At 42.0% G+C, this 12,673-nt stretch overlaps 1 protein-coding gene across 1 annotated transcript in view; it reads right to left on the bottom strand.

Annotated features, from left to right (window-relative positions):
- Positions 1-9,829, bottom strand: part of PCOLCE2 (procollagen C-endopeptidase enhancer 2) — a 68,704-nt gene extending 58,875 nt beyond the window's left edge. Inside the window, exons 1-2 of the mRNA XM_025881105.2 lie at positions 9,547-9,829; positions 8,428-8,536 (exon numbers count right to left, since the gene is read on the bottom strand). Of these exons, the coding sequence (XP_025736890.1) occupies positions 8,428-8,536; positions 9,547-9,629 (192 nt within the window). The 5' untranslated portion in view covers positions 9,630-9,829. The remainder of the gene's footprint in view (positions 1-8,427; positions 8,537-9,546) is intronic.
- Positions 9,830-12,673: the final 2,844 nt, after the last annotated feature.

The following is a 12,673-nucleotide window of genomic DNA, read 5'->3' as shown; positions in this document are numbered from 1 at the left end:
ATGCCATTTAAACTTAATCAGGCTTTTGGAGGATGGATTCAGTATGATGACTGTCACATACATTAGTGGCACAATTACCCCCAAGGCAATGGTACAGGAATGCCCTTATATAATTGTTTATTCTCATATTTGGAAATATCAAGGCAGGTGCTATAAAACGGCCCTAGGATGTCAAACAAAGGACACTAACAACTTCTCAAGTCTTAGAGTAGCACAGATGTAAAATGGGTCATAACATCTTTTACTCTTTGCATGAGGCAATAATTATTTTCATTTACTTAATCTAAGAACTTCAATAATGAAAAATGTAACTAAGACTCACTCCACATGATCAGTACTTATGACTTGCAGTGAGCATCACTGTCATTTATACACATAACTGCTACTGGTTTTCTTGTCTAACTACTCCATACCCGATTATAAACTCCTTGAGGACAGAAACTCTGCCTTTCCTTTTTACCCCCCCGGGCCCAACCCAAAGCTTAGCTAATAGTAGATATTCAATAAGCATTGAGTGAACTGTCCTTTATTTGCTCAATAAGCCTGTAACAGTGCCTTTGTATCAATGGGTCAAAAAATTCTCTAGTCTTTTCATATCTTTGCAGGAATGACAATATTAGGAGTTCTTTAGACCTCAGTTTCCCTACTTGTAAAATGGGCATCCTGATATGTATCCCACTGACATCAAGGAATTGGATGGGAATGAAATAAAATGATACAATATATTTGAAGGTATGCTGAAAACCACACATTATTTTATATCTACAATCTATATAATAACTAGTATATTTAATTCCACCTCAATAGAAAAAAATAGTTATCAAAATGATCATACATGCATTACCTGGGAGCCCAAAGATCTTCAACATGTGATAATTTGTGTTTTATCTTCTGCATGAATTAGCTAGATAAAGAAAATTTTGCCACACACTTCCAGTTTAAATGGGAGTGAGTCTATTCATTGCTATAATTGTTCTCGCATTTCTGGCAAAGATCTGTGACTTTCTGACCCTCCCACAATTATTTAGTTCAGAGTTAAAAGAACCTCTGCCAAATTTTAAATTCCTCAAATGTTTGCTGATTTTTCTCAAGCCAGATTTCTACTGAAAATAATAACTGAAACCTTCAATAATTGCCTAATTTCAATACCTTTAAATTTGGGGGGGGAGGAATAAAGAAGAGATATAAATAATAAATACTTTGTAATTCAATAATGATCTGTAACAACAGGACAACATAAATGAAGTATCTCATTTAAAAAAATTTTTGTAGGGGCACTTGGGTGGCTCAGCCGTTAAGCGTCTGCCTTCGGCTCAGGTCATGATCCCAGGGTCCTGGGATCAAGTCCTGCATCAGGCTCCCTGCTCAGTGTGGAGCCTGCTTCTCCCTCTCCCACTCCCCCTGCTTGTATTCCCTCTCTTGCCGTGTCTCTGTCAAATAAATAAATAAAATCTTTAAAAAAAAAAAAAACTTGTAAATCATGCCCAGCTTTAAATCCAAGCACGAAATCATCTTCACCTTTATCTACATACCAACTGCTGTTTCTGTTAATGACAGCAACTGCCCAACACATTCAGATGTGACGTTTAGTTTTAATTTTGATTTAAAATAACAATTCCTACGTACCTATTCCAGGAGACTTCCCAGAAAGTTCTAGGCTTCCAGTTTCTTCTAATTTGTATAGTTGCTATAAACAAAGATTCAGCTGGTTCCACTTAACCGGCCATAACATAGGGAGCCCAAGTCAAACTCTGAATAGTTGCTTTCAGAAGGTATTATTTTGCTACTAATGCCTATTTTTTTCCATTCAAAAATTGTGTCAAACCATCAATATGAATCTGTAATTCTACCATGGTATTATAAAATGAACCAGTTATGGATGAAAAGACCAAGGAACAGAAAAGGTGTTGGTGATTTGCTATGTTTGCAATGAATTTATAATGACACCATTAATGGAATGGAGACCTTTGTGTCAGGGACGCCTGTGGAGCCAAGAGGGCAAGGTGCCTGTTGAGCTTTATCTCACTGCCACTCAGAGCCTGGGGGGAACACATCTTCCCAGGCAGCTCCCCAAGTCCACATGTCCTACACATTCATCTGTGTGTCTCCAGCTCCTGGAACCATACCTGGTGGGCTCTTCATGAATCTGTCTTGGCAACATAGCAGTGAACTACATCACACTGGCTCTGTTCTGGTTCACAGTGGTCCACTCTCTCCTCCTCCACTTAGGGATCTCAGAGATCTACTGTCTCCTGCAGAGCCTTGTCCCATTGGACACACATGTACCTAGCAGGAGGACCACTGTGATAGAGGTCTGGGTGGTGGGTGTTATGTCAATACTTGGAGGTTCGTTTCTTGCTGCAGGGCTTGGTATAGCTAGAGTTACTGGTTCTCATCCTTAAGTCAATTCAGGTGACCTTTGTCTCAACCCAGTCCTGCTGTCCTTCCAAACCTGCTTAGATCAACCACCGTTTTCCAAAGGATTATACATACCTTAGCTCTCAACCATACTTAACTCCTGCCCCCACCATCCATGTCAAGGAGGTTTTTTATGCAGAGGCCCCTTAAATTCCAGTTCCGAAAATCAACTCTCATAGGAAACTAAGAAACCTTCAACCTCATCACGGATTACAAAATATTTAACTATTTCTTCACCCTCAAATTCTCTGTTTTAATCTCTAACCATACATTTTTGAGAATATATTCAGCAAAGTATTTTTTCATAGCAAAATTAATTAGTAAAACCTAAGACTGGTTGAGGTCACCAAGAGTTGTACCCAGAAAGATAAAGCTGAGTCAAGAGGCTTGAGTTCCAGTCACAATTTCAACACCACACAGAACAAGGGTCAGCTTCCCCACTTGCAAAGCAGAAGTACAACTAAGCAGCACAGAGCACGGTGTCCTCATCATATCTTTACGTGAGTAAAATGAACCTCAAAAGTTCTCTGGAACAGCACTGTCCAAAGGAACTTTTTGTGTTGATGGAAATATTCATATTATATACTGTCCAATATGATAGCCCCTATCTACATGTGGCTACTGAGCACTTGAAATATGGCTAATGTGACTGAGACACTGAATTTGTAATTTAGCCAATTAAGTAGCCAATGTAGATAGTGTATGAGACAGTGCAGCTGTCCAAGAAATAGCTATGAAAATTTTAAAGTACTGTAATTTAAGAACAAATCTAAATTTCCAATCTATAGGCTGTATTTCCATACCAGAAAGTCCATTACAATTAGCTAGGAAGTTTGGCTGTGACGACTAGTGCTCAACTTTTTCAAAGCATACAAATACTAACATTAGACTCTCGATCTCCTACTGATAAGATATAGCTCAAGGAAAACCATTTGGTGAGGAAAGCCACCTTGCTTGGAACACATCTCTAATCTGGAAGAATGGAATAAGAGGCAGGTAAGGAGTGAGAGGCAGAATATTTCTTGCCAACTACTGGAACTCGAATTTTAGGGCCACTCTGAGACTCCCATTTTGAGGCACCTCTGCAAACTCTTTTTTTTATCAAAAGATTTTATTTGTTTATTTAGTGGGGGGAGTACAAGAGGGGAGGGGGAGAGGGAGAGGGAGAAGCAGACTCCCCACTGGGCAGAGAGTCCAAAGTGGGGCTTGATCCCAGGACCCTGAGACCGTGACCTGAGCTGAAGGCAGACGCTTAATCGACTGAGCCACCCAGGAGCCCCGACGCATCTCTGTGATGTTTAATAAAAGTGATATGAATCATCTCTGTGATGTTTAATAAAAGTGATATGAATCACGCATCTCTGTGATGTTTAATAGAAGTGATATGAATCACCCAGTAGAAACTCTATTCTTGGTTTACTAACTGCAGGAGTAGGAAAATGGACTGGATCCTCCACTTTGGGAAAGCCTTTAATAGACGGCCTTGGATGAGGCCACACCAGAGCTCAGCCCCATCTGGAGCAGCTACCAAGCAAGGATCCGAAGCCTGGTGTATCCAGCCTCTTGGCTGGTGCCACTACATCCTAACTGCACTCAGAACTGCTGAGAGAACTGCTTTGGGCAAAAAATTCCTTGTTTCTTCATCTCCTTTGTTACCGGCCTTGTCCAATCCACCGTCTTCTCTCTCCTCGATGCCAAATTAGCTTCCTAATTGGTCTCCCTGTTCCATTCTTAACTCCCCACAACTCATCCTCTAGAGAGCAGCCAGAATGACCTTTGCACATCGTTGTGCAACAGTCACCACCACCATCCATCTCCGAACTTCTTCATCTTCCCATAGTGAAACTCTCTACCCGTTAAATACTACCTCCCCATCCCCCAAACCCTGGCAACCATCATTCTACTCTCTGTCTCTATGAATTTCACTACTCTAGGTGCCTCATATAAATAGAATCATGCACTATTTGTTCTTTTGTGATGGTTTATTTCACTCAGCACAATGTCTTCACGGTTCATCCATACTGGAGTATGTGTCAGAATTCCCTTACTTTTTTTTTTTCTAAAGATTTTATTTATTTATTTGAGAGAGAATGAGCAGAGGAGGGCCAAAGGGAGAAGAAGCAGATTCCCCGCTGAGAAGGGGGCCCAACGATGCGGGGATCCTCCCAGGACCCTGAGATCATGACCCGAGCTAAAGGCAGACTCCCAACTGACTGAGCCACTCAGGTGCCCCTAAGGCTGAATAATGTTCCTTTGTACGTCTATACCACATTTTGTTTATTTGGCTACTGCAACTAATGCTGTCATGAACACGGATGTATAAATATCCGCTCGAGTCCCTGCTTTCACTTCTTTGGGGTATATACCCAGAAGTGGAATTGCTGGATAATATGGTAATTCTATGTTTAATTTCTTTTTCTTTTTTATTGAATTATAGTTGACATACAATGTTACATTACTTTCAGGTGTACAACATAGTGACTGGACAACTCTATACATCATGCTATGCAGCCACCATCTGTCACCACAAAACACTATTACAATACCATTGACTATATTCCCTGTGCTGTACTTTCATCCCCATGACTTACACATTCCTTAACTAGAAGCCAGTATCTCCCACGCCCCTTCACCCATTTTGCCCACTCCCCACTTCCCTCCCCTCTGGCAAATATCAATTTGTTCTCTGAATGTATAGGTCTGATTCTGCTTTATGTTCAATTTCTTGAGAAATACTTGCCACAGCAGGCTGCATCACTTTACATTCCCACCACCAATACACAAGGGGTCCAATTTCTCCACATCTTGCCAACACTTATTTTCTTTCTTTTATAATAGCCATCCTAATGGAAGTGAAGTAGTATCTATTTTATTTTCATAATGCCTTTACCACTACTTCATATTTCCTTTTTTGTTTATTTAAACATTAATTGCCTATCTCTCCAACCTAGAATGCTAGCTGCATGAGGCTAAGGAGTTTGGCTGCCTTCAGTTTGCTACTATAACCCAAATAGTACCTAGCACTCAAAACACATTTGTTGAAGGGGCCACCAGCTTTACAGCTACCACAGTTCTCCTCTTTTTATGTCCCCGAGGATCTATGGGAGCTGGGGAGTTAACCTTCTGTTACTCTGACAAACCAAAGGACCGTGAAGAAGAATGAAGAAGACTTTTACAAATGCGTTAGTGCTATTCCCTATGAAATACAAAGAAATAAAAATGTTGTCAAACTAAGACCTTGAGAGCACCCATGGCCTTTGTGAATAGCAGAGGCAGTAATTATAATGAGAACTTGCTGGGCTTCTCTGGAAGTTCTTGGTGGCTACTCATGCAAACATAAAAGACACAGCCCCTTGGAATAGAATAAACTCAACTGGCTAAGAGTGAAAACTATTAAGCTTTTAACTAGAAAAGCAAATTGTGTAGTCCTTTCTTCTACATTACCTATACTTTCTAAAAAAAGAAAAAATACTTTTTCTTTTCCAAAAAGGCTGGTATTTGTTACTCAACTTTATGAACATCACTTCAGGCAGTCTGAGGAAACCACAAATAAATATGTCACAGAGACTGCTTGTCGTCTGCCTGTTTTCCCTTCTTTCCACAGGTGATAGAAAACTTTTACTCAAAAGAAGACTTTTGAATTTTAGCAGAGCACATGGACACCTGAAACGAAGCCTTCCTTTCTCAGATTTCTTGCAGCAAGAAGTGGCCGTGTAACTAAGAACTAGCCAATGAAAAGTAAGCAGTGAGTTGCATGTAATTAAGCACAATGTCCTTAAAGGGAGGACATACACTCTTCTTTTCTTCCTTTTTGTTGGCTGAAATGTAAACATGATGGCTGGAACTCCACCACACACATCTGAGTATGGCAAAGCAGGGGGAGACAAAGATACAGAGTGCCTAATGGCTTGAAGCTGCCACACCAATCTTGGATTGCCTACCTCTAGATTCTCTTATGTGAGAGAGAACCAAACTTCTGTTAGATCCATTGTTGTTTTGGGTCTCTGTTCCTGGAAGCCGACCTAGTTCTGACTCACACAGAATCTCTTTAGCAAGATTACAGGAGAACCCAACACAGAAATAATTCTTCCTAGATACAGATGACAAAGTAGATTGTTCCATAAAAGTCTGAGTTGTTTTGAGCTGATGCCAAGCCCAGCTTAGCCAGTGAGGTAAGGGGGTAGCAGTGATCTGCCATTTTGATCCAAGGGTCTGAAGGATTGAGAAGTCAATACCAACAATAATGAGGATAATGAAAATGATAATGGTGATGGCTAACATTTATTAAGTACTTATTACAATCCCAACACCGAGCCAAAGGGTTTTACATGTACTAACTCATTTTATCTTCACAACAATCCCGAGGTTTAAAAAAGATGAATCCTGGTCACACAATTTATGAGTGATAGAACGAGAATTTGAATCCAGGGAAGTTTGACTGCTGAGCCCATATGCCTTACCTTTATATTACATCCAAATAGAACATCCATTATACTTCCCTTCCCCCCACATAAGAATATGGTAGTCAGTCAGGCCTCTCCTGACACATACCACTCCTTTACCAAGGAAAACTTTCACTGGACACCCTTCACCCATCAAAGTTTGATGCCACACCAACAATTCCCATAATACCCTAAATATACAGCCAACCATGAATTTCTACTTGTAAGGTACATGACGCCTCTCAGTCATTAACTTCCTTGGACCATTTATAACTTAAAGCCATTAAATTACTATTGAAACACAACTGTAATATGAAAACCAAGTTACATGTTTATTTCAAAGCCTTATTTCACATTTATGCTAATACCAATATTTCAAAGCTATTTTTTATGACTTATTCTCCCTGACCCCATGTGTTGCAATAGCACAATGAAATCTGTACCAGTTTATCAGATAGTCAATATTTTATAGGAAAGTATCAAACATACAGGAGCCAAGCTTTATATTAAGGAGGGGGGCCCCTCATATTTGCCTGTTTATGGGAATGCCTCACTGCAAAACAGGTTTCACTTTACATAAAGTTGGTCTTACCAAATGTCTGATCAAGTCAATTTACATAATTGTTCTAGGCCTCAGCTTCCCCATCTATAAAATGGGGATATAATAGTCACTTTCTCAGAGTGATTTCAAGGTTTTGGTGAGTTTATGCTTGTTAACTACTTGATGCAGTGTCTAGTACACAGTAAGTGTTCAGTGAAAGGTAGCTACTTTTAAAAATTACAATCAGTGGGTAGCACAATCTGACTGAATAAAGCTCTCAGTAAACCAATGTGTTCAATTACCAAACAACTTCCCAACAATGAAAAAATGAAGAAGACTCACTATCATACTGACTGGAAAGATGACTCAATCTAGCTGATTCTAAATCTAAACTCCTTTTTTAAGATGGCTGTCTGGAAATCTGACTTCTTGACTCAGTATCTATGTCATTACTAACCAGCATGGGCATTTTATTAGCCTTTGTTTGATATTTAGGCTTTCCCTCCCTACCACACAATTATTATTATTCTCTATTCATAGATTGCCTTTAGTGGTGGTTTTAAGTCAGGGACATTAAGTGGGATTTTTTTTTTTTTTTCTCTTTTACCCATAGTGGGTATAAAGCAGTTAGTGATGAGCATTACCTTTGAAATTCTATTCCCCACTGGGAGACATTTGTGCAAGGCACAGGTAACAAATGGATTCTAAAAGTCATTACAACAAGCCTTTGAAAACAGCCTTAATTTTGAATCCATGAAACTCAACTGAATCAGGATGGGTTTTCAGAAACACATCTGCTTTACGAATTTATTCCTTCAACTGTTATCTTGTGCCCTTTCTAATCACTAATGCAGGACACCACTAGTTCTATTAATAAAAATCTCCCAAATAGTTGAGGTAAATCCAACATTTCACTATTCGGGCACTTGCCCCCTACCCAAATCCTGACACCAGAGGAAAAATGCAGCAGCCTTCCACTGTTTCCAATACCCACTCCCAGGAGAATACCCTTAAAAAAATGCTTACTGTGATTTTCCAAGTACATTTGCTATTTGGAGGGTACACTCCAGGGAAACCTTCACTGCCAATAAATCCAGACTCTCCAGTAAGAATGCCGCCACATGTGAAAACAGGTCTGGTAAAATAAAAGAAGGAAACTTAATTTGAAACTAGGTCTAACAATCTAATGTCAACTTCAGAAAGGTTGTAGCTTCTTAATATGGATAAAGTTAATATTGATTAATAAATATTTGCACCATATAAGGGATGTGAAATACTTGCTAGCTCTTAGAATAATTACAGTCCAATAAAACATTCAGTCCAGTTGCCATCTATCTCTATCCTAATAACACAACATCTATTTACCCATCCATCCATAAGCAATCAAATGCTCCACGTAGTAGAAAGAGCTTATAGGAAAATGGTAAATGGAAAATTTAACTGGGGAGTGGAGGTGAGTGAGAGAAGTTGAGAGCTAGGCGAAGCACATGGTTTTAAAGACAGACAAGCAACTGATTAATACAAGAAAGTTTTCATTTCCTAGATGTAGAGAGATGCCTACTTCTCCTCCCCTTTTCTGAAAGTCATTGACCATGGGCAGGGCCTCCCATTTATAAAGGGAGGTTGCTGGTGATGGAGGTGGAAGAGGAGATGCCAAAGGTGGCCACGGGGCGGGTCCCCCAGCCCAGGTCCTGGCAGCTGTGGCGGAGGCTGGCGAAGAGTTAACTTTCTGGGAGCGGCTCCCCGCCCGCCGCGCGACTCGGGTTTTCCCCTAGGCTTTCCGTCTCTGGGCCAAGCGTCCCGGCGGGGGAAAACAACTAATAAGCAAAGTGCACAGATTTGGGCCCTCGTGCCTCCCTCCGCCCGCAGAAGCACTGTGGGGGAGGAGGCGCCGGTCCACTTCAGCCCCCGCCACGTGGTGGTGCGGCCAGCGGCGGGGGCCTCGGGCAGGCCGGGCTGGGGGCGCGCGGCCGAGCGCTGGGGCAGCCCACGCCGGGGCAGCGGACGCCGGAGCCCGGGTGAGCGCGGGGTGGCGCGCTGCGTCCCCGGGCGCCCCGACGCGGCTGGAGCAAAACCGCGGGCGAGGCTGCAGGAGAGCGGGAGCGAGGCGGGGAGAGAGGGAGCCCGGGCGGGGGGTCGCGTTACCTCTCCGGGGGCTGCTGCCGCGAGAGCTGCGCGGCCGCGGCCAGCAGCAGGCAGAGCGCGGCCCAGGCGCCCGCGCCCCTCATGGCCGGTGTAGACGCGCGCGGCTCGCTCCCACCCCGGCGCGCCCGCCGGTACACACACCGGGTCGCACCCCCCCCAAGCTCACCCTCCGGCACACACGGGCAGAAACACTGGCTCGCACGCCGCACACGCCCCGGCTCGCTTCCCCGCCCTATCTCTCTCTCTCTCTCTCTCTCTCTCACACACACACACACACACACACACGCACGCACGCACGCAGCCGCGGGGCAGCCCAGGTATCCGGGTGTGCGCGGCAGGCGGGTGGGGGCGCTTTTTAAAGGCGATTACGGTGCTGGCTGACTTGACGCTTAATTTCCCCAGAGGAGTTACTCTGGCAGCCACAGGCCACTGCTGAATATCCCGTTTGTTCTCCGGCGGCGGGAGGGGGCGGCTCCGAGGCCAGAGCCACCTCCCCTCCTGGGGCGGGCGGGCGTGTCCTCCCTGGCGCTCCGGGACCCACAGCCCCTGTCACATCCCGCCCGCGGGCCCTGTGGGGAGGAGAGGAGGGGAACCCCTGCCGAGTGGTACCCAAACCGGACCTGACTTCGGGATCCACAGACGATTCACAGAGAGGAAGTCTGGCTTGCTTTGGGGAGTGTTTTTCCTTAGTTGCTTTAAAACAAAACAAAACAAAACAAAACAAAAAGACGTGTTAGCGCTTGGTGGTTGCTGGACACCTGGGGTTCCCTCTCTATTTTTGTCGCCTTCAAACACACAGATCTAAGGCAAGAAAAGGGGAAAGCAGAAGGGTGTTATATTTTAACTCCGGCTCTTATCTTTTTACTTATAAACACTCCCTCAATAGATTCTTCGCTGTTTTTACTGGTGTATGAGAATAGGGAGACAGGTTTCTGTGCAGGGATTTAAAATCGTATTTTCAGCCAAGCGATTTGTGAGTGCATTGTCGTTAACTATGTCAGATAATGAAGACAGAACCCAAATCATCAGATCTCATCATGTTCTGTTCTGAAAATGGTGTTTCTTTGCTGGCATCTCTCTGTTCTTAAAAGATCTTTTCCAACAATTTCTTTCTGTAACATTGATGAGTTAAGAATCACAGAAAATTTGTTTTTCTAAGAAGAACAATTCCAGCCTTGTGGAACCAAGGCTTTCCTTTATTTAATTAGAGAAAAATAATTTTAATCCTCTTATTTTGTTAAGTGCTTTCCAATAACTAGGGGTTAATAAAAGAAAAACAAGAACAGAATGGATTCATTGAGATATTCAACAACCACACCACCGCAAAAGGGATATAGCTGAATCTAGATGCCTCATCTGCGCTGTTCCCTCTAAATTAGTTTCACCTTTCTAGCCAAAACAACAACAACAACAAAAACACACCACACCAAAAAAAAAAAAACCAACATTAAAATAGTTCTTGTCAAGATTTCATTTCTAATAATGAGCTTACAATTAAGAATGTAAACACTCCTAGCAAGAAAATAAGTAAAAACTAGCTACAGGGAATAATCTGTCTTTTAATAGTGGGGGAACCCAGGAGCCAATAGTAGGAACCAGAATTTCCTTGTGGGGTTTAGATTATCTTGCTATTTTTGAAAAAATGAAGGAAAAAAAAAAGACCAAGAACTACAACTTTTTTTAATTACGTTATGTTACTCACCATACATTACATCATTAGTTTTTGATGTAGTGTTCCATGATTCATTGTTTGCGTATAACACCCAGTGCTCCACGCGGAACGTGCCCTCTTTAATACCCATCACCAGGCTAACCCATCCTCCCACCCCCCTCCCCTCTAGAACCCTCAGTTTGTTTTTCAGAGTCCATAGTCTCTCATGGTTCATCTCCCCCTCTGATTCCCCCCCTTCATTCTTCCCCTCCTGCTATCTTCTTCTTCTTTTTTTAACATATAATATATTATTTACTTCAGAGGTACAGATCTGTGATTCAACAGTCTTGCACAATTCACAGCGCTCACCATAGCACACACCCTCCCCAATGTCTATCACCCAGCCACCCCATCCCTCCCACCCCCCACCACTCCAGCAACCTTCAGTTTGTTTCCTGAGATTAAGAATTCCTCCTTTCAGTGAGGTCATATGATACATGTCTTTCTCTGATTGACTTATTTCGCTCAGCATGTTACCCTCCAGTTCCACCCACGTCTTGCAAATGGCAAGATTTCATTCTTAAGAACCACAACTTTAAAAAAAAGTTCTCTAAAGGCACCACACCCTGTATGACATTAAAAAAAAAAAAGAAAGGATTACAGAATTTGGCAAACTACATTATATCCTGAAACCTACACCCTCAACCCAATAAAAATTGCTTTAAAACAGCAAAAAGGAAAATAAATGATTGTTTATTTTGCACACATTTCAAGAATATGCTATCCAACAGCATAAGTGTTTTAGATGATATTTTGTTAAAAAGTCAAAGTTTTAAATCATAATGTGAAAATATTGCTCAATGCACTTTCTGGTAATGATTTGAAGTCATCATAGCCAGAAAATACTTCATCCCTAGGACTAAGCTAAGTTTTAAAATTTAAAATTTATAAACAAAGTATTAAACATGTCTCAGTACATAGAAAACTATTTGAACATAAATATGCAACAGTATTTTCTTTTCTTAATTTATAGAATGATGACTGTGTTCATATCCTCGCTAAAGAGTCAGGGTTCCAACACTGATGGTTCTGTTGTTGTTGAGACACATAGGAAGACATTGATGTTACCATATGATATAAAAAGTTTACTAAAACCCTTATTATTTGCTCTTAGAAAAACATATTTGACTTGGAACTACAGTTCTGACCAAAACTGTAAACCTTAAATGTCCTGAGAAGCTTAATGTGTTAAAATAGAGACAGACCAAGTAGAGTTTGAAGGTGTGTGTAAAGTCCATTTCTGTGAGACCAATTTCTGGACTTTAGTGATGCAGAATTGGCATAATGGGCAGGGAGCCAAAGAACTAGCCAAAGGCCTAGTAAAGGGCAGGGGTAGAGAGGACGAAAGCCCAGTGGTAGATTCTAGAAAGAAAAGCAGAGCGGTATTATCCAAAGTATATATTACCCAATCTCTGC

This window comes from Callorhinus ursinus, unplaced genomic scaffold, assembly GCF_003265705.2.
Source record: "Callorhinus ursinus isolate GAN/ISIS: 27379988/994484 unplaced genomic scaffold, GSC_fseal_2.0 scaffold1, whole genome shotgun sequence".
NCBI classification, from domain to species: Eukaryota; Metazoa; Chordata; class Mammalia; order Carnivora; family Otariidae; genus Callorhinus; species Callorhinus ursinus.
The sequence above is the reverse complement of the archived record's forward strand: the minus strand, read 5'-3'. Positions and strand labels throughout refer to the sequence as shown.